This window comes from Alosa alosa, chromosome 6 (genome assembly GCF_017589495.1).
Source record: "Alosa alosa isolate M-15738 ecotype Scorff River chromosome 6, AALO_Geno_1.1, whole genome shotgun sequence".
Taxonomy (NCBI): domain Eukaryota; kingdom Metazoa; phylum Chordata; class Actinopteri; order Clupeiformes; family Clupeidae; genus Alosa; species Alosa alosa.
This window is the reverse complement of record NC_063194.1, coordinates 5912412-5936454: the sequence shown is the minus strand read 5'-3', so window position 1 is coordinate 5936454 and position 24043 is coordinate 5912412. Positions and strand designations below refer to the sequence as shown.

The following is a 24043-nucleotide window of genomic DNA, read 5'->3' as shown; positions in this document are numbered from 1 at the left end:
GGTGTGCATGGAAACCATAGACTATAAAATATGAAAATTTAGCATTGTCATGCCTTGGCCTGTGTGGTGTGGCTTTGCATGGGTCAATTCTGACGCTTAAAAACACAACGTTCCATTCAATTATAGGATAATAGCCTAAATCATTCAGTCATGAAAAGAAAACAACAGGAGCAGCTTAATATATTTTTCAGGCGTTTAACCGTAACGTTAAAAGACGCACTGTTCTTAGCAGTGATGCTGACACTGACAGCAGTGAGAGATTCCTCTACGGTCACGGTCTACACATGTTTAAAATGTTGAATTGTTTGCTTTGTAGGCTTATTTAAAAAAAAAAAAAAAAAAAAAGCACTGTTTGGAACAAGGATTCAGTTAATGCGTAGAGCAGAGGTTCTCAACCTTTTTGGGGCTATGGCGCGTCATGACGAGTCGGGTTAGTGCGGGTGTTAAAAATCCTTGCCTGCGTAGACTTATCATCTAAGTTTGGGACAACCAAAACAGCAGTGCAATGTATTTAGAGTGTTGTAAGCAAATCGTTATTGTTAGTAGGTTACCATAACTGTGTTTTTCTCCATCGCAAAATAAACGTGGTTTATTTTTTTTTTCTTTCCCTTTTTCGCGGGATGGGCAGTGAAGTTGATGCGCATAAGGTGTGTTCCCCTAATTTGAGCCAGAGCCCCTGCTCTGTAAAGGTATTCCTCTTTCCCAAACTGCGTTTCAATAGTGTGTTTAGCAACCAGAATTTTAAAAAAAATTCCCGGGGGAGAAATCTCCCTCATCCCAGAACTTTTAAAAAGTTTGAAACACCCCTATAGCCCACGTAGCCTGCAGCCATTGTTGTAAAAGTTAGACGCTTCATGCGGTAGGCTATTTGATAAGGGATGACATGGGTAAGTTGACGTGACTAGATAGATAGATACTTGATTGATCCCCAAGGGGAAATTCAGCGGGTCTCAGTAGCATACAGACATCACAAACTAAGAGGGGCTTTCTGTTCCAATTTATGTAAAGGTTTTTCTTAGACTCAATAGGGAGATGCCTACATGTTAGGCTAGCCTACATTTACCAAAAGCGCACATTTTGTAAATAAAGTCGGGTACGTATGGTGCGTACTATGGAATACAACCCTAGCGGCGCCCCTGCTTAGGTGACCGCGAGACGAAAGGGGCCTGCTGTGTGTTCACTCACCGATGAACTGGACCATTAGCATTAGAAATGTCCACCAAATGCCTCTGCCCCTCAGCGTGAAAGTGGTTTCCACCCCACCTCAGCTATGTGACTATACTGAGGCACTGCTAAGGCCAGCCAGGTATGCACCACCACTCAGAGCTGGAAAATCCATGAGAGACGATGGAAAGATATGGACCTACACACATACCAGATAACTTTTCCAGAGAATGAGGTGAAAAACGCACCCCATTAACTCAACTATGACGAGGTAACTGTAACACAAGACATTCATATGTGAGCTCTGCCGCCAAGAATAGTGGGAAGGACATGGAATATTCCAGCTCATCGCACCTGCGTACAGCTACAGCAGCGATGACTTCAGCCTTCTCATTGCACTTACAAAATGGCATTACAGAGTTGGGAAAAAAAGATTCAACACTCCCAAATACATCTTTCCAAGCCACAGTGAGGTTAAAATATCTTGCTTACGAAGCAGTTCAGGAGCCAACACATACAAAGCCTCTGCATCACTTCCTATAAGAGCTGACCTGTTATTTCGATGTCTATATTCCACTCAGCTGAGATTTAGAAGGATCTTCCTGGCAGACAGAAGTAAGAAAAGAAGCTCTACAAGTTCAGAAACATTATGTGAAAGCTCTCTCCTTTATTGTCATTGCACATAGTGACAACTAAGGCATTCTAATTCAGCTCAGATATGTATTGTGTAATGGTAATCTTTGATATACCACCAATATTCGGAGGAACAGGTCCTATGTGAACAATAAATATCTGAGCTGCTGTTTACAAATAAAAAATAAAATTGTGCCTGAAGTAATCACCAATTTTAAGATACTATGTAATAAAGTATTTTTAGTCCATGCCTGAGAACTTTAAGCCCTAGATATCAATGAGTAGAATGGAATTTCCTGATCTGTTGAGACTACAAGGTCTAGCTGTCTTAGAAATAAAACATCCCACCTACAGGCTGCAAAGTAAAACTAAACGCTACCAACACACACAAACATAGTGCAGTACACTTATAGCTGAAGTTGCTTGTTCGCTTCCACTGAATCGTCAATCAGTCAAAGCCCATTCCTCAAGGAGGCAATCCATTCTCACATGCACAGACCGGCTTTAATTAAAGCAATTGTCCTACTGAATGGATTTTACAACTACTAGGATTTTAATTGCCGCTTTTTGAGCGGCACTCCAGCACCTTGTCAGAAAGTGCCAGTGTCGGGCTTAATTAGAGCTTCACAGTTGTGTTTATGATTTGGGAGGGCCACGTTTAAATATTCATGCCTCAGGTTGAGCGTCTGGCCTTAGTGGCCTCCTAAGCAGCCACCTCTGCACGTCCCCTGGCAGTCCCTCCTAACACCATTCCACCTTTCCATGCAAAATTAGCCTCACTACTGAGCTCTCCAATTGAATGTTTTTTGTTGTTGTTGGACATAAGCCAGTGTGAGCAAAAGAGTGCCGAATCCTTTTTGTTAGTAGGCCTTTCTTTGCTTGAACAAATTAAAAACCCACACAGACTGCCCAGAGTGTAAATGGGGAGAAGGAAGACTAGAGTCTCTGAAGGCTGAGTGTGTGTGTGTGTGTGTGAGTGTGTGTGTCATGAATCAGGAAGGCCAGACAGACGTGGGTCCACTGAAATGGGCTTTATTTTTCACTGTCATTACATGGTTAGAAAAAGAAGCCGAGGATTTTCCCTCCCGTGTGTTTTCGTCTGGCCTCTTCATGGTCCATGATGCCAGCTGAGGTTGTCAACACAATGAACCTGCAGAGAGAAATTATGGTTGGGTTAGAAAGACCGACAGTGAAACAATAACTTCACATGAATACACCAGAACCAACACCACCCTGCAGACGAGCAGAACTAAACGTCCTTAAAACATGACCACAAGTTCTTGTGATGTCAGCAGACTGGATGGCGGGAACTGTGTGGATGTCCCAGTGATTGAGGATAGAACCAGCAGACGATGAACATGCTGGCACCGAAGACATAGCACTGGCATTGCTCTCCCTCCGTACATTACACACATGAGTACTGAATAACCACATGTGCGCCAAGAAATGGAGGTAACTGCTTACGCAATATCACATTCATTTATTACTGCCAATACATTCACTTGATATGCACAATATATGGAAAAACCTAATTGTGGGAAAAAAAAAAAAAAAAAAAAAAAAAAAAAACTACTTCTACTAATTGTGGAAAAAAAGAATTACTTTTCCCCTTGGAAAAAAAATCCATGCATTCTCACCTCAAGACTAATAAGTGACTAGATCTAGATTATAACGTACTAAATGGTCAACCTCCCTATTCACTGCTGCTCCACTGGCATACAGGCCATTATTCCAAGAGCATCGTCTGCCATCTAGTGCAGGGACCCGGACACTGATTCCTCACCAACTCACACCTGTGTGTCAGACTAGCATAAAAACACCCAAACACACAAAGGCCGTCTCAAAGAGCTGAACTGGATCCTCGCATCAGGGACATTCCGCACCTTCGGCTCAGCAACCCACACTCATCAACAAAACACTGTGAAAGATGCCACCAGATCACCAACCAACAGTCCAGACAGGTTTGCTCAAAGCTAACGCAATGCCACCGACGGCTACATCAAATGCACCATGGGCAAGAGTGTGCCATTTTCCAGAGCAAATGTACTGCCTGAGGTCACAAACAACTGATTGTAGACAGGGCTACCAGCATCCCACAAGTCAGCAAGCATAGAGATTCACATCCCTTTCACAGGGTACCCCTTTGGCAAAGCTCTAGGAGAGATTAAGTCTCCCAAGACACAGACAGAACAAACCAGACTGTTTCATCTCCGAGTAGTCAACTTCAGAGGGCTTTCAGACACCTAAACAGAATCCAAATATCCCGGTTGACAAAGTGGTCATCTTCAAAACTAAAAAGTTAGAGTTTCTCTCAAAATTAACACCCCTATGAAATGTTTCTGCATAGTTGCCGATATTAACCTTGATAGAACCAAAAACTCTATTGTGCCCTCACCCAGCTTCTCTGAAAAGTTAACCAACCATTATACTTACACACCACCACAGCATGCCTTCACCAATCATTACTCGTTTATAATGAAGTGCAGATGTGAAGCCACTGACAGTCATCCTAAACTATTAAGTGCCATTCTCTTGAATGAGGATGTCACTCTTGAATTTCCCCTTGGGGATCAATAAAGTATCTACCCATCTATCTATCATCTACTCACAAAGGACTTTCACATTGAATGCTTTCCATCTAGGCTTGTTCTACATAGCTACATGCGCCTACTCCCCAACACCGCTGCAGATTACTGGCAGTTGACTTTAAAAACAGTGAGGAGTGCAATGACCACTCAAGAGTTGGGCTGACTACTCGTCTTATAAAAGGCAAGGTCCAATTAAAGGTGCTATAAGAGATGCTGGGTAACGTCACTTCTGTTGACTTTCAAACAAAACAGAGCGCTAGCTCGCTACTTCCTCCCACTCCCTCCCGTGCTGCTCCCATGCAATTGAAACTCTCCTAAACGCGCATCGCGTCTGATTTGCTGAAACAGTTTATGTTTTTATGGGCTAGGTTTGCCCAGGTTGTTTTTTTGGCCTGGGCTGTCCACAGAGATCGCATTTTTATACAGTGTACTCAGACACAAGACAGCTAGCGGTTGGTTAGGTGATGTTTACAGTAAGTGACCCGGCATCGCTTAGAGCACCTTTACATACAAAACATTTATATCCATTTAGTCAACTCAACACATCGAAAGGTAGGTCAGAATGGCCAGTAACATCTTAATGAAGTCAGGAATCACTTCTTTGCCACTAACTTCAAAGTTCAGTGGCATTCATGTACCATTCTTCTTTGTCTTGAACACACCATATGACCCCTGGAATATCCACTGAACTTCTCTCTAGTGTTTCAGGTTAAGCACCATCATCTCACAAATCAAAAGCATCTTCCAAGTCACTCAGGTGAACTGAAGCACATTATCATAACCACAGAAAATAAGGATACATCCAGACTACTGTTTTAGTTTTAAAAACGTTCTGTGTTCACATGCACATTTGTAATTTCCAAATATGTCTGTACTGAACACCTGTTAACAGCAGGGGGGGCACTTGAAGCACAGATCATATGCCCATTCACTTCTTTGTAAAATACAGAATTTTGTAGAATTTAATAGTGTAAGTCTAAGTGGGTCATGGAGGGTCAAGAAACCGATGGGCAAGGTCCAATCAAGAAGGGACCATGGGTTCATACGTCATTGTTCTAATTCGCTGTGCACAAAGCCAGAGATTTCAAATGAATATGTTTCAGGAGTAGCATAGGTGAGAGGTGAAAATGCAACAAAAGTGAAAACTGAATAGCGTAGATGTAGCACAAGTAAGATTGGCCGCCATAAAGCTCATCAAACACTCACCCAAACTGTCTTGAGGGCAGCAGGTTGTTCTGCCACTTTTCCAAATCCTTCAGCTGGACATCAAATCGCGGGCTAATGACACCACACTGCAACACAAATATAGGCATTTTAAAAGTGGAGATCAGAGGGAGCATAAACAGCATATATCCACCAAGAAATGAGCAAAACTAAACATCCAAAACTAAAAAACATGACCACAAGATTTTGTGGTTTCAGCAGACTGCCTGCTGGGAACTGTGTGGATGTCCCAGTGATTGAGGATAGAACCAGCAGACGATGAACATGCTGGCACCGAAGACATAGCACTGGCATTGCTCTCCCTCCGTACATTACACACATGAGTACTGAATAACCACATGTGCGCCAAGAAATGGAGGTAACTGCTTACGCAATATCACATTCCTTAACATAATCCCTGACAATGCATTCACTTCATATGCACAATATCTGAAAAATCTAATTGTGCCATTGAGTGTTGCCATATTTTAGATGTGCTTTATTAATAGGAAAATGGACTGCCTTCATATAGCACTTTTCTAAAGCCTTATCAATCACATTGATCAGGGATTCCTAACGTTACTTCATACTTTGCCTAAACTTCACAATAACATTAAACAGCATTAACATTCAGGAAACAATGTATGTGGGTCTAACTTTGCTGTAAATACATTTCTGCATTTTTTCCAACAACGTGTTTTTTTTTTTTTTGTTTGCAGGTGTTGCTGCTACTGTTTACCACAATAAGTTTCGGTTTAGTCTTCCCCTCTCGTTAATTGGCCTGACATTTTTCTTGCCTGAGGGAAACATTAGTGAATTATCGTGTCCCAAACTAGGGCAAGACCAGGCTACTTTTCTACTCCTCTGAGCACTCAAAGCACATTACAATTTCATACCTCACATTTAACCCATTCACCTATGGCAGAGGCTGCCATGCAAGGCACCAACCTGCACATCAGGAGCAGTTTGAGTTTCAGACCCCGTTTACACGAGCATGTGTATTTTTATAAACGAAGACATTTCCCTACGTTTGAGCCTTTCATTTTAGGCAAAGCGGAGAAGTCGCCTGTGAAAAGCGGTTATCCAAAAACACTATGGCCAAAGTGTTTTTTTTTGTGAAAACTTTGTTTATGCGTTTGGTTGTAAACTGTGGTAAACAGAGTTTTGGGCAGCCAACATCACAGTATGCGACAGAAGTACACCAAATGTGCGACCAATGTTTACATTTACATGTTCTCACGTGCGACTTCACATTTTGGGGCTGAGGTGATCATGGATGCGCTCAGAATAGCCATCGCGTTTATGTTAGTGCAGACCCTTTTTGTCTGTTTGCATTTGCAAATTCAGCTCCGAAGAAGAGAGTATACTTCCGTTTCCGGTGGCTCGGGCAACTTTTCAGGATTCTGATTGGTTAATGTGAGCTTGAGCTTATCATTAGACTGCCACTGTGGTTTGGCGTGCTCATGACAGCATGCATGTACACGGGTTTGTGTAAACACATTTAAAAAAAAACGGTCTCGTGTAAATGCAGTTTTATTTGCAAACGTAGATGGTCAGATATTCGTTTAGGAAAATACCCTGCTTCGTGTAGACGTAGTCTCAGTTTTCTGCTCAAGGACACTACAACAGTGTCAGGAGGTGTCGGGCTTGAACCGACAACCTACTGGTTGCCCAACAACTCCTGTACCCCCTGAGCCACTGTCATATTCTCAAACATACTTGCATTTCTAGTGAACACTAACAGATAACCTGTTAAAACACTATAGAAAGAGAGACATTACACAATAATGCCTTACCTTGTTCAACCTGCCTGTGAGGTTCACTACGATCTTGCCAGCTCTGTGATCATCAATGATCTCAAACTCGCCAATGTAACCTGAAATCATGAACAAAGGTCATTTAAATATTAATATGCATGTCCACTAACTTCAAAAGGAGTAGAATACAACTACAAAGAAAATTAAGCAACTTCATGCCATCAACTGACAACCAGGAACATACTGATGCAGTTTCATGCAGACGAATTTGCAGCTTGTAAAATAACAGACAATCGTGGCAAGTGTACAATGGCCCTACAGGTGATAATTCAAAGGGACACTCACCATGCTTCATCATGACGGTGAGGAAGCGCACTATGACTTTGGAACAGGGTCTGAGGAGAACCTGGCGTTTCCCACGTTTCTCTGCATTGTTGATGCTTTTCAGCGCATCTGCGAGAACGTTCATACGCACCATGATGCCTGCAGAGAAAGATTACAACTGTTAACGGTATAAGATGTCCACACTGGGTGCCCCACGGACAGAAAACAACCGTAGAGTTCAAGGTAGCCTACCCGGGCCTAAACGGCTACACTGTCTCCACAAAATGTCAACAAGCGTAGAGACTAGCTTAATGGTTGTTAAAACATGCTATACAGACTACTCAATGCCAGCGACTTAATGTACCGAATACCCACCGGACTGGTAATAAATATGTTCAAGAAACTAAATGAGCGCCAGATTTAGTTGAGGAGTTACAATGACCATACTGGCTGAGTTAACGTAGCGTTTGTGTTAGCCAGATAGCTAATGATGGTTATAGCTTTAGTTCAACGTTACTGAAGAGCGACCCATTCAGTTAGCTAGTTGACTTGCCAGGCTAATTACTACAACATAATTTTAATTGGTATATAAACAACCATTCACGCCAAAATCCCTGGAGTCTATATTTCAGAGTGGTAGCAAGCTAAACACGTTGCGAACATCAGTCAAACCATAGCACGAGCACATACCACCCGTACACAGGGTACTGTGCTTAGGCTTGTAGACAGAAGTTCTCGGACAATTATTTAGGGACGGGAGGGTCAATCCAAGTAAATCGAATTAATATTGGGGGTTTTAGATGTTTGTTAATTATTTTCAGTCCAAGCACAGACAGAAGTAAGACGGATGGCATAGATATAACATAGATTTTAGGAGGATGGTAGAACAGATTTGCCTTACCGGTTCTGCAATATGGCGGAAAGAGGAAGGAAAGGAAATTCGCGGTGCGATTTGGGAAATATGAACTCTCGCGCGAACGAATCTGTTCTGTTATGCGCACTGCAGCCAGAGCAGCCATTCAAATCAGCTTCAATAAATAAGCAAAAGATAAAAACACCCACATAGGGAATGTAGACATCTGTGCTGTTAAAACTGTTTGAGCTATATGGATCTCGTGTGATTTTTTTTACGTGATCTGTGTATGTGTAATGTATATTGTAGCGAAAACTTCACGCATACCGAGGTATTCTCACGGTTTGTGAATAATAATAAAGAGTGGAATAAACTTTCATTTGACTCGCACACAGTCAATATGCCAAATCATCACCATATATACACAACATATGCCAAATCATCTAAGCTACCACTACGAATATAGAACAAAATATGAATTCAATTAGTCATTCAAAAAGGTTGTCAATCTGTAATGGTTCAAGGCATGGGGAATTGTGTACTGTAACCATAACAACATTATTTTACTCTATGAGGGTAAGAGTTATCCGTTGAGATAACCGGATTTCTAAATGAAACTGTAAGATAATCACGAGTTAAGTGTAACTGATATGTACCTTAGATATGAACTCAAGTTAGCATATTATGTACGTAACAATACGTGTCATAGTACAACTTCCCACCGTTTTTGTGCGGGTTCTTGTCCGATAGATGATAGGCTACATGTCTACTAGCTAGCCTCCAGCTAGCCTGTTGTGACATGGCAGTAGAGTAACTTTGGATAACTTGTCCACGACCTCTAGGCAAGAAATGGCCCACTTGCAACAAGAACCAACCGCCAACCCTAGGCCATCCTCTCGGAGACCAGCGGTGCGTCCCATGCATGAAAGCACCCTCACACTAACAGACTCGACAGACACGAATTATACCACAGTCATGGCTGAGGTGAGAAAATGGTAACATGTTTACTGTGCACACAGTCGTTTTCCCGGTTGTCATGTATAATCAAATCAAGCCAAGACACAAGAAGATTAGAGGTAGTTTCTTTCATAAATTAAATATGATGTATACTATTATATGAACTGTACGTTTCTTAACCCTGCTCCTTTTTGTCAACTCTAGAGCTACAGTGGGCGAGACTCCAGAGGACAGCCGCTGATATTTTTCCTCAGAGATCCACCGTTTCCCTCCCAGCATGACAGCAAGTTGGACCTCAGCAATGCATTACCTACTTACACAGCAACACATAGCAGGAACGTCCACTCTCCTAAGGACATCATTCCGGTCTGAGCTGTACTATCTAATGATTTTACATTAACACATTAAGCTATTTAATTGTACTGTATAATATTTTGCTGCATTGCTTCGAGGGTCATGTTTAAGTCATGTTGTGTGTGTTAACAGTGGTATTTTTTGTATCGCGCATTACTGTAGTTACGATGCATAGGCAGTAGATGGCAGTATGTACCTGATTGTATACAGAGCCATCAGAGCCATGTAGAATCTGATTTTATAATGCTGACTGAGGAGAAAACTCAGTAACTTCAAGGCAGATTTCAAGATTAAGATCTGGAAGAGGTTTAAAGCCAGAGTACTAGCCATACACAGGCATAAAAAGCAAAACAACAAACAAAGAAAATATGTTATGGAGAGCCTGGAATAATAGAGTATACTGGTAACTTGTATTCAGTAGCTTTACTTGCTGGTATTAGAATTATTTGTAGTATCCCTCCACTATACAGCACAACGTTCTGCACAGCAGTAGGAATAGGAATTGGACCCGCAGCCATGAAGGCTTGGCTATGAAAGAGGTCACCAACCCCACTGGGTCGACCCTGTTCAGGAGCAGTTACCGTGACAGCCATCAGAACCCCAGTTTGAGCATCGGCCATGGAGTCTCCCCAATGGGTCATCCCATTTCCTGGCACAGTCATGACATTCTCACAGGTGCACCACTGCTCCTCTTATTAACAAACACTTAGATTCCCTCTCTCTCTCACACACATACCTGTAGATGTTTATAGTTTGAGCGGTTATTCACCCCTTGCAGACACGTGACTTAAGTCACGTGACGGCTCCATGCCGGACGGCAAAAAGATGGGAGACGGACGGCAAATTACATTATGTCATAAAGATTATGATGAACTGAACACCATTACTATAACATCTTTGTAGTTCAATGTATTGCTGTTTGGGGTCTGATAGTCAAAGAAGATGCCAGTGGTGTTGTTAGATGAAATGGGTTATGATCGCAAATGTAAAGTTATTAAAACTGGTGGTCACAGCAAGGGGAGATAACGTTACGTTAGGCTACTGTAATTAACATTATGGTAAATGAACACCCATAAGTATTTCTGGACTAAAATATTGCAAAGCGATTTGGTTACTTTATTTGTCTTGCTTTTATCAGTTGTAACATAGTCAAAACGTTAAGAATGTCATATCAGAACATGAAATAATAACTAGCTGCCACAGTTAGAAGCTAGCTATTCTAGCTAACGTTTATCGTAGCTCATAGTGCTAGGGCTAATATAACTCGTCAGTTTGTACGTTGCCCAGCGAATAAACTTACTTACATGTCTTAAGTTAAAGAATTGAAAGAAATAGGAAATTAAAAAAAAACTTGAACGGTATTATCTGTTTACATTCAGATCTTGCCAAAGACTTTGCCTAAGTGCTATCTGCCGTCCTGTTCAGAGTCTCAACCGCTGCTGTGCTTCATACACTGAGGAGATAAGCATGCAATTGTGGTTGAAATACTCCCGAAACACAAAGAAAACAAACCAAAATATATCTATGCAAGAACAACGGATGTTGTTGTATTCCAAACAATAAGCCAACAGTCGTGGAAGGGCATTACTACGGTTAAATCTCACTATAATCTCCTAGCTGTGCGATATGTCCCATTACAACCCATTAATTTGATTCGTGTTCTTGCCGTCCACTAGGCTATTTTGCTGTGGCGCGAACAAAACGTGACGTCACTTGCAAGGGGTGAATAGTGGGAGCCCTCAAGTCTCCTTCACAGCTTGTTGATCATGTCACAACCATGACACACATTCTGGTCACGGCATTCTCTTCTCAGTGGTGATATTTGCCAAGTTACAGCATTTAGCCACACACAGACATGCACTGGATTTTTGTGTGAGACATTTGAATTTAACAGAATACAAAACATGTCCAGATTCATTGTCACTCAACATAATAGGTAGCCCTGGAAGCAAATGTAATTTGCTGCCGCTAGGGTGAGTCTAGATTTCTAGGCTACATAATAGGCCTAAAATCAGTGCCGGCCCGAGCCTTTTGGGGGCCCTAAGCAGAATTTGATTTGGGGGCCCCCTCCCACAACGCAGAGTCACCTGTGCTTGGCGATAATTGACAACTTCACACTATAATGTCATATTATAAATTAATACAGTTAGGTTATGTATTAATACAGTGACTGATTATGAACTACTGTCCCCCTGGACACAGATGCATAAGGACTCGGTAGGCTCATTCAGTAATCCATCCTTGCTCACATGCCAAAAATATTTTGGGGCTCCGCTCTAGACTTCTGGCCCCATGTGCTTGGTAAACCAATGTATTAATATAGTTGTTATTTACACCAACCCTGTCACCTTTTAATCTTAGAGGGTACTAAAATCACAGATTTATTTGAAACATTCATATTCAAAGTGAAGCACTAAGGGTGGTTTACTGAAGTTGAATTGACAAATAACAAAATACAACAGCATTTGTATTTGTTGTAAACAAGTACATCAGTTTAATGACTTGTTTTTCAACAGATTTGCAGAACAAATCCGCAAATGTGCATTAAATGAGCAATCTTCAACTACAAAATAAAACCAAAATAGACAAACATTAATAATAAAAAATAAAATGTCCCAAAAAATAGATACTTATTCCTACTTCGTTCCTGGCTTTCAGGCATCTGCAACTCTGCAGTGGACGAATCTGCAATGATTAAATAAATACATAAATAAATAAAAAAAACTATGTTAAATGTGTCATGTCATATTAACAGGCTATGTAACCATTTGCCATCAAGAAAACCTCACCTTCGGTGTCATCAGCCATGGAGGCAGACACTTGATTAGGTAGAGGTAGAGATGTGCTCCAAAGTATTTTAACAGTGTCCCTGAAAAAAATAAAAATATTGCATAAGTGCATATTTGATCGAGCAGAATGAGTTTATTTTGCTATCATTACTTACACTCATCAACAAGCAATTCCACATCTAACAATTCATATTCTATTGGCAAATGAGGCATAATTGCCGTGATAGTGAACGCTTTTAACATGGTGATCTACTGCAGCCTAAATATTATGGTAGCACCGCCACATCACTTGCCACTATCTTAATCAAAAAGTCTATTTTCATCACAGAAGTCTCCCCACCCAACATGGTATATTTTCTCAAACACTACCATCTCTCTCCAAAGATCGAAGCAGAGCTGCGCACGCACTGTTCCATCTTTGCCTATGAAGCTGGAACGCTACCAGAGTCAAAGCTAGTCAGTGGGTTGGGACTGGGAGCCTGGGCTTAGCCTGCTGTTGCTATCAGACTTACCACTATGTCACATATTATAGAACAGTAATAAACTATCAACACTTTCAAGTGCGAACTCAGAAACAATCCCTCTGTGGTAAATTTGCCTTCAGCTACGTTTTCATGTAGCTACTGTAGTGCTAATGTCCACTTCAGTCAGCTAGCTAACTTCAATTTACAACATAACAATTTACAACATGATTGAACATCCAAAACAATCCCAATATCCTTGACATCTAAAATACACCTAGATAAATGTATATTAATGGGAGACATTTCTCTGTTGATGGCGGGGATTTAGCTCTGGTGATGGCTTATATTAGATCATGACAGCTAGCTAGCTACCTCAAGCACAAAACATACTGTAAATAATCATGCAAACATACCTGTATCTTGCTCGTTTTTCTCCTCCTCTGTCATTTTCTTCTTTCGGCACCAGAGGGATACGTCCCTTCCGATTTTTGAACTTGATGCAGTGTCTGCACGAATTGTCTATGCACCCGAGGTGTCTAGTTTATGCGCGTGACTCAAAGGCTGGCAGACACAGTAGAGGTAGGCAGGCATGTTTATCATGAAATCAGAATTTTCTTGTTTTGTATTATTAATTGTTTCATTCATTGATGTCACTTGTTTACGTTATTATGTAAAAAAAAAGAAGAAACTCGATTGGGGGCCCCCTGGTGGCCCCAAGCAGCCGCTTAGTTCGCTTATGCCTCGGGCCGGCCCTGCCTAAAATGCTTCCTTTGGGGGTTAGCCATAGTGATGAGGTGACTATAGTCCTGGTTGCACGAAATGCCGGCGATAATTGTTTGGTTTCTCCAGGAGAGGACAAGAAACCTGCAGGCCCAGGAAAACCTAAGACTGCCAGAGACGATTCCCTGCAGGCACAGCGGCACTGGGAGACAGACAGCAGCGCCCTCAGACTGTACTGGTAACTCAGGTCCACTGAAGGGTGAACTGCAACAGCCAACTGGAGTGCCAACAAAGGCCTGACGTATAGGGAATCAGCAGTGTACGGGATCCTGAAGTTCACTGATTGGTTCATACCAAAATAGAGACATCAGACTCTTAACAATAAAGATACAACACCAGCATGGGAATGGGCCCTAACTGCATTGAAGAAACAAGTGTTAAAACCCCAAACTCATGTGCCAGTATGTGCTGGGTGATTAATCAGTCATGTGTTTGTATGGAGTCAGTTCTTTTGTCAAAATGATTCAATCAGTGTGTGTAATATGATTGCCAGTTTTACAGAATGTTCCCAGAATTTGCCAAAAGGCCTAGGTAACACCGATTACACTGTATGCTAGGATAGTGTACACAAATAAATCAAACTCTAGTTCTCCATTCTTAAACCAGACTTTATTAATTTCATAGTCCTCAAAAAGAAAATAAAAGATAAATAAAGGAGAGGAGAGAGAGAGAAAGGAAAGATGAAAATTTGAATGAGGTAAAACATAGATAAGACATAGGAGACAAAAGGTAACAGGTAACATATTTACATTGGTGACCTGAACGAGTGAGCATTGCAGAAGCTTCATTGGGATCCCAGGCGAGACCCAAACAGTGAACAGTACAGCAGTGAACTCAAACACACCACCCACACCACACATGGACAGCTTTAAACTCCAGTTTCATCTAGTTTTCAGTGCAATTATTAAAAAAAGAAAAAGAAAAATGATAACAGGCAACTATTGCAGTCAACCTTACTAGGTAGACAGAAGATCTGTTTCATAGCCATCCAGAAGACGAAGCGAAGGCTACCGTCCATGGTTTTAAAAAAAAAGCAAGTCTTTTTAAAGGGTCATCTAGGCATATTCTGTTCAAGGTTCTATACTGCTCTAGGTAGTTGCCTTCCATGCTTTAAGAAATGGGAATGGCTTTGAAAAAAAACAAACAAAAAAAAAAAGCATGACGAAAAAGAAAACAAAAAGGATAAAATTCACAGATTTCAAAAAGACCAATATTGTAAAACCAAATAATTGTGCCTAACACAAGACGTGATCTGAACTATTTAGGGGTGGGACAGCAGGCAGCAAACAGAAACCCAATGTGATGGCTGCATGCATGTGCAAATCCTCAGTCAGCACAACCCACCAGAAGACTAGAGCCGGACTGTGGATGCAGCCAGGCTCTGGTAGAGAGCTTTCGAATTGGTCTTAATCTGAGCGGATACGTAGGTTGGGGGAGCGCGGCGTCGCTTATTCAGCTTCAACTTTCAGAAACTCTTTCCTCTGGCACTGTCAACTTTCATTACTCATTCTTCTTCTCCTTTTGTTTCAGCAGTTTGTTGATCTCCCTCTTAGCCATGCCGGCGTACTTGGAGATGATTCCATGCTGGTTGAGACCAGGCAGGAGCAACAGGAAACTCACTAGGAAGAGACAGAATACACATTTCACACGGGTCATTTCAGAAGGACATATGTGCAGTCTTTGTTACTTTTCAAGAAACCTCACCAGAGCATAAACAGTCAAACCAATGCACGCAATCGTAAAATTAAGGCAAGGAGAGTTAAGCTGTGTGGCAAGAGAAGAGGTGTGTATGAGAGAGGCACACAGGTGTGATTGATTGTATTATAGGTATGTAAAGGTCAGACTGAGTGACTGCCTGCAGGAGAAAATCTGATTAAGTATTACTGCCGAGACATGGCTGAGAAACAAGTGGCATGCCCTGAAGCGCTTCTCTCTACTGGCTTCACAACGGCTCCTACACACAATTGCGTTCAGTCAACGCATGCCAGTGGGTGTTCCCAACGGTAGCTATGCAAATGACTAAGTATAACCGTAATTTGATTGGTTGGTGCCGTCAGTCGATTGGCCGGTGTCGTCTGTCGGTGCAGCAACAGCTGAACTTCTCAACGCGAGCGGCGGGAGAAACGCGACGCAACGGACCCACAAATCAGTTTGGCAACGGATGACGTGAGCCCATGTAAAGTGAATGGGATGCGTCTCCAGCAACGCAACGCACGCAGCTGTGTGTAGGAGCCGTAAGAGCTGCAGTTAAACCCTTTAAGGACAGTTTAAGAGCCACTTTCACCGGTCCAATTTCAGCCTCTCCTACGGGCTCTCTGTTTTCTTGTAGCAGAACCATGCCAAACTACATGGGGACCCATTAGATTTACCCCATGTAGTTTTGGCATCTGTGGTTAAATGCAGTCCTTGTTTTTACCCAAGACATTTTCAAAACAAGTGGCCATCTCATGCAATGCCACAGAGGATCATCTTACACCTTGTTTACACTTTAAGAGTAAATTAAATCTTGATAAGCTCCAACCTTTCCTCTTAAAAGGGACAGAAAGTTCAACCAGAAGCGAATTCTTTCAGACCCTGATACTGACAAACAAAACTTTAATTTGTCTATGAGATCAGTGGCTTGTTGGTCAGTTTGACACATTGGTTAACGGATTAAGGTGCCGTTTACACGACGCCGGTTTTTGTGAAACCGGTGAGGTTTTGTTAACGGTTACGCCTTGCGTGTACACGACGCCGGCAGTTTAGGAGACTGAAACCGATAGCTTTTCAAACCGGCTTCCGAAGTGGGAACTTTTAAAACCGCCAGCTAACTTTCGCCGTGTAGACGCCTGTAGGTGCGAAGCCGGCAACTTTATGACGACATAGCCCCACCTCTCAACATTAGCCACGGCACTCGACCTGACATGCTGCTTGTCAAAACAAACCAAACCATTTATTTATCATATTAAAATGTTTTTCTTTCCCCGGTCATGATTTATGTCCACAATGTAGCCTATTAGCCTTTAGTGGCTAAGTTAGAAGCACACGTTAGCTTAACTTAGTGTTTTCTCTAGTGGTGCTCAGACCTAATGCAATGCGTAGGCTAAGCATTTGAAATTTCACATAGCATAGTCACATACCTTGAAAATTAACTTTATTAGTTTAACAGTTGAATTGAAAACCGAATTGTCTGTAGTGTCCTTATTTCATGCGACTGCTTAACCAGAGCCCTTATTAGACATTCTCTGGCTTATCAAACTGTTTCAATGTTTTCTTCTACGCGATTCACATGAAATTATCGTGAAGATTCTGCACAGCGGCGCCATCGACTGGTCTGGCATATGCACTACAGCACATTTAGCCGGTTACACCTCTGTGTGTACACGTGAGGTTTTTTCTTGCCGGTGTCCCATCACAGGGAACAATCAATTACAGGGCTGTGGTGGTATGGATTATTTCTTACCATGGTAAGCAACACATCAGCACGGTTTTGCAGTTTACCATTACGAAAATAATAATAGTCTGAACCATGGCCGAGCTTCAGAGATACACGTTTAGCTTTTTAAACACGTTTAACATTTGGTTATTTCAGAGACGGCAGTCCCTTCTTTGGCATCTCTCCCTCCTGCATAGCCCAGCCAGCACACAAAATCAAACACAGTTTGCATAGTTGGTTGTGGTGTTGTAACGTCAAGCCAACACAGTGTACACACTTATGAATGCTTGCGGACAAGGTTTCAAATATACTTTGTGCACACAGTCACACCAACATATCCAACAGAGGTGCTGATATCTCCCACTGGAGCTCCAATGAGACAAGAGTGCTGTATTTTTGGACTCTTAACAGTGACCTCCTTTCATGTCCTCATTAGAGTGACCCGGTTTTTTTCTGCCCATTTCCTTTACTTGACAGCATCAACACTATTGGTAGTTCCAGCGAAGACCAGCCCAGGAAGTTAAGGTCAACACCTCTATCTCTCGCCAGTCCCCACACAGAAACACCCAAACCTGTTACTTGCAGTAGCAGGACTAGGCACATTGTTTCATACGACTCCGTGTGTGCCTGAGCCAAACGACAAGATTTGCTAAACACATTCCGTCTGACCATGGGTTTAGAAAATGTGCTCGGCATCAGTCATAGGCCCAGAGAAACCAATGGCTTTTCACAGAGGAGGGAGAAGGAACAACTATTCCAAGAATGCCATTAGCTTTCATTTTTTTCCGGCTTACGGGGAGAGAGCGATAGGAAAAAGTAATGCAAGGTCGACGTTTAACAAACAAGCATTATAACTCAAATATGCAGCTTCATCTGCATGACATATTGGTCTGTCAAACATTCACATGCAGCAAATAATCAGAACACACACACACAACTCTAACTCACCGATCAGATAAGTGAGGAAAAGGTTGTGGACTTGCTGTCCGATCCAGGCCACTGCCACCAGGCTACTAATGACAGACAGGAAGTACTAGAGAGGGAAGACAAACAGATGAACGTTACATCACAGTAAAAACAAAACAGGAACCACTTTGAGGAACACAGGGATTCCATCATGTGAATCACAGCCCTATTCCCGCAGTGGGTTCTTGCACGTAAGCCTCATCAGCTGACTACTTGCACAACTGAGGGGGGAAAGGGAAAATCTCATTACACAAATTGGGGCCGATTTGTCTCGAAAATTAAATTGTATGCGAAATGGTCATTATCATTATTTGAATACTGGAGGGAATTAGGGCGAAATGAAAGTCATTCTGCTCATTTACACACTAATGAATAGAAAGGGAAAGAGGTTGGCACCAGCACTAAGGACCGATCTACAGAAGGCTCATCAAATGTCAACCACTCAATAAACTAAAAGGGCATCAAAATGAAATCTGATGGGTTGATTGAGACTAGGCATATGAATGGAGACGTTTGTGCAGGAGCAGACGTCTGGCTACCATCTTGGGCTTTTCTTCCTTGAGGGCAAAGAGGCGCTTCCACCAGCCAAGGACACGACGCTGCGTCTTCACCAGGTTGCTGCAGATCTCGTGGAAGCGCTGTTGCTGCTCCGTCGTCCTGGGGACACATGAGAACACAGACACTTCATTCAGTACTTAAGGCCACATATTGATTACACAAGCAGAGACAAGAACTACAACCTCAGCGCAAACTTACATGCTAGACGTCAAGAGAGACACTAATGAATTGCTTGTTGTAGGTACAAGTAACTACACATATGTTATGCATACAAATTGATCATACAACTAATCAACATATCAAATTTGGCAAGCAGTGCACTTAAAACTGATAACTTTTGTACTGCTGTAATATGGGATATTCATAAACAAAGGCATAATCTCATGATGTACAAGCTTGGGTCCTCCTGAACAAAACACAGTACACCAGTAACTAGTCACCCATGTTAACTGGCTTGATAAGCCTAATGCCCACAGGCTAGGGCCTGCTAGCTGAGAGCCCTGATAGGGTGGGGGTGGGACTGTGCTTAGGCACCACTTCTAATAAAAGGACACTAAATGCAACCCCAGCCACACACGGCTCAAGGGAAAAAAAATAATTCTGCCATGCTCTAAAATAAGCTGAGCGGGTCCTTCTCATGAGTGGGCAGCTCAGAGACCTTGTTCAGTCTTGCTGCTGTGCGGCTATGGGGGAGGGGGACGACCAGCACTGCTGAACGCATTGCTGCCGAGTCAGGGTGTGAGGCTGGGCTGAGCCCTGACACCAGACACACAGTACCAACTGCTGTCTGTCACCCAATACAGCCTGGTGCTCTAGCAGCAGGGTGGGCCATAGAGACAGAGGGGGAAATGGAACTGAAGTGACCACAGGGCTGACCAGGTCAGCTGAACTGCATGGGGAGACACAAGGGTGGGGGTTTGGCTCAACAGGGTGGGGTGGGGGTGTCTAGATCAAAAAGGCAGTTTTCAAACTGGTCTGGTAACTGGTCACATTTGTCTGATCCCGTTTCTGGCCAGATGAGGAAATATTTGTTCAGACATGCTTTGCCGGCCCCAGCCGTGGCGCGGCTGGCTGGGGCACCTGCACCATACGCCGGCGACCCGGGTTCGATTCCCGCCCCGTGGTCCTTTCCGGATCCCACCCTGACTCTCTCTCCCACTGGCTTCCTGTCATTCTCTACTGTCCTGTAAATTAAAGGCATAAAAGGCCAAAAAATATATACTAAAAAAAAAGACATGCTTTGCCGTTCACTCGGTTAAAGGTTAGACCGTTGTTTCTATACATCTTTAGAACACCACACTCAAAGAAGTGAAACCATGCACCTGACATTCTGCACATTTTAGCCATGTTTCGAGTCTCCTCAAATGTATCTGCAGGTATTTCTGCACCTGATTGATGTGTGATCTCTCCCTCACTGCAAGACCACTCACCACTTGTTGGAGCCGAAGACTCTTGGAGCAAGTGTGGGCACCAGATAGTCCGCCAGGCACATGATCATCACTGTGCAGGACAGTCCGGTCAGCACAGAGGGGTCCAAGTAGTAGATCAGCCTGCCAGTGGGAGAGAAGAGAGGGGACATCAAGCCCATATAAGATGAAGCTCACACCAGAGGTGAAGCCAGGACACATCAAGAAGCATGATTAAGTGATCCAAACCATAAAGCTACAGGAGTGTGTGTGTGCGTACGTGTGCTATGTCTGACTACAGAATTTGTGCTGTACCTCAATGCATAATAGATGAAGACAAAGTTGACCAAAGGAAAATGAAAACCTGATCTATAGCCCTCACAGCCAAGTAGCAGCTTTAAATGAACCCAACGCCACCCTTTGTCCATAGCACATCTTGATAAGGGAGGTATTCTCTCAAGAACTCAGATCTTTACATTGACTACATATAGCAATTTCTAACTCTAGGAGTTGCCTTGGAGGCATCTGACTAATGTAACCTGATGAATTATCTGAAAGAGCAAGACCACACTGAAAGCCATCAGCATAGACAGAGGGAGCGTTCAATACATGTCACACTTGCACTGAATTCTGCCAACTCGGCCTCTGAATGCTGATGGCTTTCCTAACAGTCTAGGTGAAAGGTCAAGACATGTGACATCATGTATGAGTACAGGGAAGACTCCTGGTTGTCACTTCAAAAGCCCTTTGAGCTGTAGGCGTCTTACTGGGATCATGAGTCAACGCCCTGATAATGCTTTTTAGCAGCGTCAAAAGTGTGTACCTATGAACTCGCATGAAGAGGACAATGGGGACACCCATCAGACACAAAATAATGATTTAATATTGAATGGCTGATTAATTTTATCATTTTTCTCTCAATGGCTGGTAGGTATCCACATTTTAAAAAGCTAATATCAAACCTCTTCAACATTGCCAGAAGTGACAGTGCACCTATGCAGGACTGTGTGTGAACTCACGTGAAGATGACAGTGGTGACACCGATCAGAACTCCAGGGAACCATGGCTTCTCCCAGCGCAGGACCTGGTCCCCTGCCAAGATCACCTCCCCCCATCCCTGCAACTGCTCTTCAAGCTGAGCAGTCTCCTGAGCCTGTAAGGTCAGAGGATGTACACAAACACTTTAACACATTTTAAATGAGCACTCATTTCTTGGCCTTTTTCTGAGAGTGAGTCATTTATGTTTAAATTGTTTTGTTTAGGATGTTTCTCTTTGGCTTTGATAGTAGTGCTATAATTGCAGAGCTCACTTTCTTGAGGTCGCCTGAGCAACATTATCATGCCTCCTATTAAAAACACAGATAGGGTTTCCTGTGCAAAGAGGATGGTGGTTTCCGTGCAGTGCATAGTTTAACTTCAGCGCAGATACGTGGGTTTCAAATGTGCCACATTCAGACACATTAAAGGAAATAAAGAACCACAATACACACACACTTTAACACGTGATGGACATAATTCAATTGCATACATTTAGTGAAGAAAATTGTTTATAAGGCAAAGAGAACCCTGACGCCAAAGTCTCCAAAGGAAAACATTCGTGGATTATATAGCTAGATACCCTATATAAGTTCGGTTGTGTAACAGTTCTGAGAAACAATGAATCATTGTATTAACAAAAAAACCTTGGCCACATGTCTAGCTTTTGCACAAAATAACGTTATACTCTAAGACGGCTTTACCACTTATGACATATCAATAACTCTAGAATAGCAGACATTTGGACTGCCTACTAACAAATGAGATGTCAACAGTTTGGCATTTCAGAGGTCAAATACCAAGACAAAGCTACCCTGGGCAGAGCTAACCAGTTAATTAAACAAAAAGGACACCGATCCACTGTACTCAACTGACAAACGCCAGGCTATCATTAGTCAAACTAGCTAATGAAACTACGTGAGTTACATGTGTCTGAGGTCGGTCTTCTCAAGAGCCGCTAACGATGATAGCGACGACTTGTCAAGTTAGCTATTTAATGCTAGCGAACACCACACTAATAAAATGGGAGGCCTTAGCATTTTTATTTCGACGTAGATGGCCGTCTCGCAGTAACGTTAGGTGAATTAAACTAGCAAGCTAAACAGACTAAGTTGTAATAAGATAAGTAAGCGTCCTGAGCCATTTCAACATGGCACTATAGATATTAATCACATTGTTTAGCTAATAAACGTCATCTGTCGTTATCTAGCTAATTATGTAGATTACCGTGGTTGGCGTGCATGGCACATTTCTACAGCAAACCACCCAACGGTATTGTTCGATAATGGCTAGCTAGTAACGTTAGCGTTATTAATTGCACGGCAAGTGGTCCTCCAGTCAAAGAAACGCCTGGGCCATAACGTTAACTAGCTCGGCGTTAAGTAGGCTAACTTAACCTACCTGGAATAGCTAGTAAACGGATTGTCTTTCGATAAAAGTTGGCTAGCTAACGTTAGCCAGCTAACGTTAGCGATGGTAAACAAGGTTAACGTTAGAGTGCTAACTTAATGGCACAACATTACGTTAATATTAGGGTAGTCTACTCATAATATTAACACGTACCAACACACAGCCATGAATACACAATTGTATAAGGAAAATATATTACGAAAATAAACTTCAACATAACGTTAAAGACGTTAAGATGAGTTAAACGCTGTTCGGTTAGCTAACGTCGCGCAAATACACACTTGCAATTATAACGTTGAATACCGTTAGCTTTCAATTATACAAAGTAACGTTACTTACAAGAAGATTTGCACTTTTGTTGTCGCCTTCTGCCATAGCGTACACCTATGTGGCCCAATGTCTTCAATGCAAATCCTGTCCACGTCAGTTGCACTGTCACTGCACACAGCTCCCACCACTCTGCTCCGTCAATTCGAAAAGCAATTGACCGTTAAAAGCAGGATGTTTTCATGCCAAACAGGACACCAGACAAAGCGCAATGCTCTATGGGAAGTGTAGTTGAGGCACAATTGTGATGTTGGTTAACATTAAAATAACCTACTACACCACACATATTGTATAGATATTACTGAAAAATAAACGTTATTTCTCATTCATTTGCATATCACCTTGTCTCTGGTAGGCCGAGCTATGTTAAATTATATAGGCTACACAATTTATGTCTGCTGTGGGGTGTGAATTATACATTCCAAAATGTAGGCTTATCTAAGCAAGTCTTTCATAAAATAACCCTTTCAAAACAATATCTATATAGCCAATAAAAAAAATGTCTTTGCAAGACTGCAAAAAAATCCAAAATCTATGCAATCATCTATGTACATCATACACACAACTGATTGTCTTTAAAAAAAGTTATATATTCTGGGGTGGGGAAATTTCTGATATGAACTGCCTAGACTTGAATGAATCATTTCCTCATCACTAAATGTCACTAGTAAAAGTACTACTCGAATGACAAAATACAACAAATATGTTTAGAGTCATGTTTATTTGGCAAACAAAAACGGAATAAAATCTTTAAGAATCAACATTTTATACCATCACCACACATCACTACTTGTTTACTCTTTTCTCCCACTAAAAAATGTAAAACTAAGTCAAGGTTAATAAAAAGCAAGCTTAACAGGAAAAGTTGCATCCAGGAAGACACATTTCTATTGGCACAACCAAACGGTCTGCCATTTATCAAATGGAAAGAAAGGACAGGGAGAAAGTATCTAGCCACTACACACAACAAATACTAGAGATGCATATTAATAAGTAAACACATTTTTACACACATCCTCAGATTCTTCAGTCTTCTTGGCCTCAGCATCCTGCAACACTT

At 42.2% G+C, this 24043-nt stretch overlaps 3 protein-coding genes and 2 non-coding genes across 9 annotated transcripts; 1 reads left to right on the top strand and 4 right to left on the bottom strand.

The window, feature by feature from the left end:
* Positions 1 to 2813: 2813 nt before the first annotated feature.
* Positions 2814 to 8669, bottom strand: rps15a (ribosomal protein S15a). The gene is made up of 5 exons (XM_048246392.1): positions 8571 to 8669; positions 7691 to 7828; positions 7385 to 7464; positions 5592 to 5677; positions 2814 to 2947 (listed from the first exon to the last, which is right to left on the bottom strand). Exons 2-5 carry the CDS (start codon positions 7821 to 7823, stop codon positions 2854 to 2856), a joined length of 393 nt encoding a protein of 130 aa, XP_048102349.1. The 5' UTR covers positions 7824 to 7828; positions 8571 to 8669; the 3' UTR covers positions 2814 to 2853.
* Positions 3114 to 3250, bottom strand: LOC125296932. Its single transcript, XR_007193892.1, has one exon. It is a non-coding gene; the product is annotated as a small nucleolar RNA SNORA57 (small nucleolar RNA).
* LOC125296931 lies at positions 5832 to 5968 on the bottom strand. Its single transcript, XR_007193891.1, has one exon. It is a non-coding gene; the product is annotated as a small nucleolar RNA SNORA57 (small nucleolar RNA).
* Positions 7895 to 14204, top strand: LOC125296462. Of its 5 annotated transcripts, none has more exons than XM_048246388.1 (5): positions 7895 to 7912; positions 9365 to 9506; positions 9684 to 9845; positions 10286 to 10508; positions 13936 to 14204. In XM_048246388.1, the coding sequence occupies exons 2-5, from the start codon at positions 9372 to 9374 to the stop codon at positions 14046 to 14048; spliced, it is 633 nt and encodes a 210-aa protein (XP_048102345.1). In that variant the 5' UTR covers positions 7895 to 7912; positions 9365 to 9371; the 3' UTR covers positions 14049 to 14204. The 5 variants fall into 5 exon arrangements, with proteins under 5 accessions (XP_048102345.1, XP_048102346.1, XP_048102347.1 ...); XM_048246389.1 differs by lacking the exon at positions 7895 to 7912 and adding an exon at positions 9083 to 9098; XM_048246390.1 differs by lacking the exon at positions 7895 to 7912 and adding an exon at positions 9084 to 9141 and having other exon boundaries at positions 10304 to 10508.
* Positions 14205 to 14453: 249 nt separating this feature from the next.
* Positions 14454 to 23139, bottom strand: arl6ip1 (ADP-ribosylation factor-like 6 interacting protein 1). Its single transcript, XM_048246391.1, has 6 exons — positions 22996 to 23139; positions 21231 to 21364; positions 20236 to 20355; positions 18787 to 18904; positions 18230 to 18314; positions 14454 to 15485 (listed from the first exon to the last, which is right to left on the bottom strand). Exons 1-6 carry the CDS (start codon positions 23029 to 23031, stop codon positions 15367 to 15369), a joined length of 612 nt encoding a protein of 203 aa, XP_048102348.1. The 5' UTR covers positions 23032 to 23139; the 3' UTR covers positions 14454 to 15366.
* Positions 23140 to 24043: the final 904 nt, after the last annotated feature.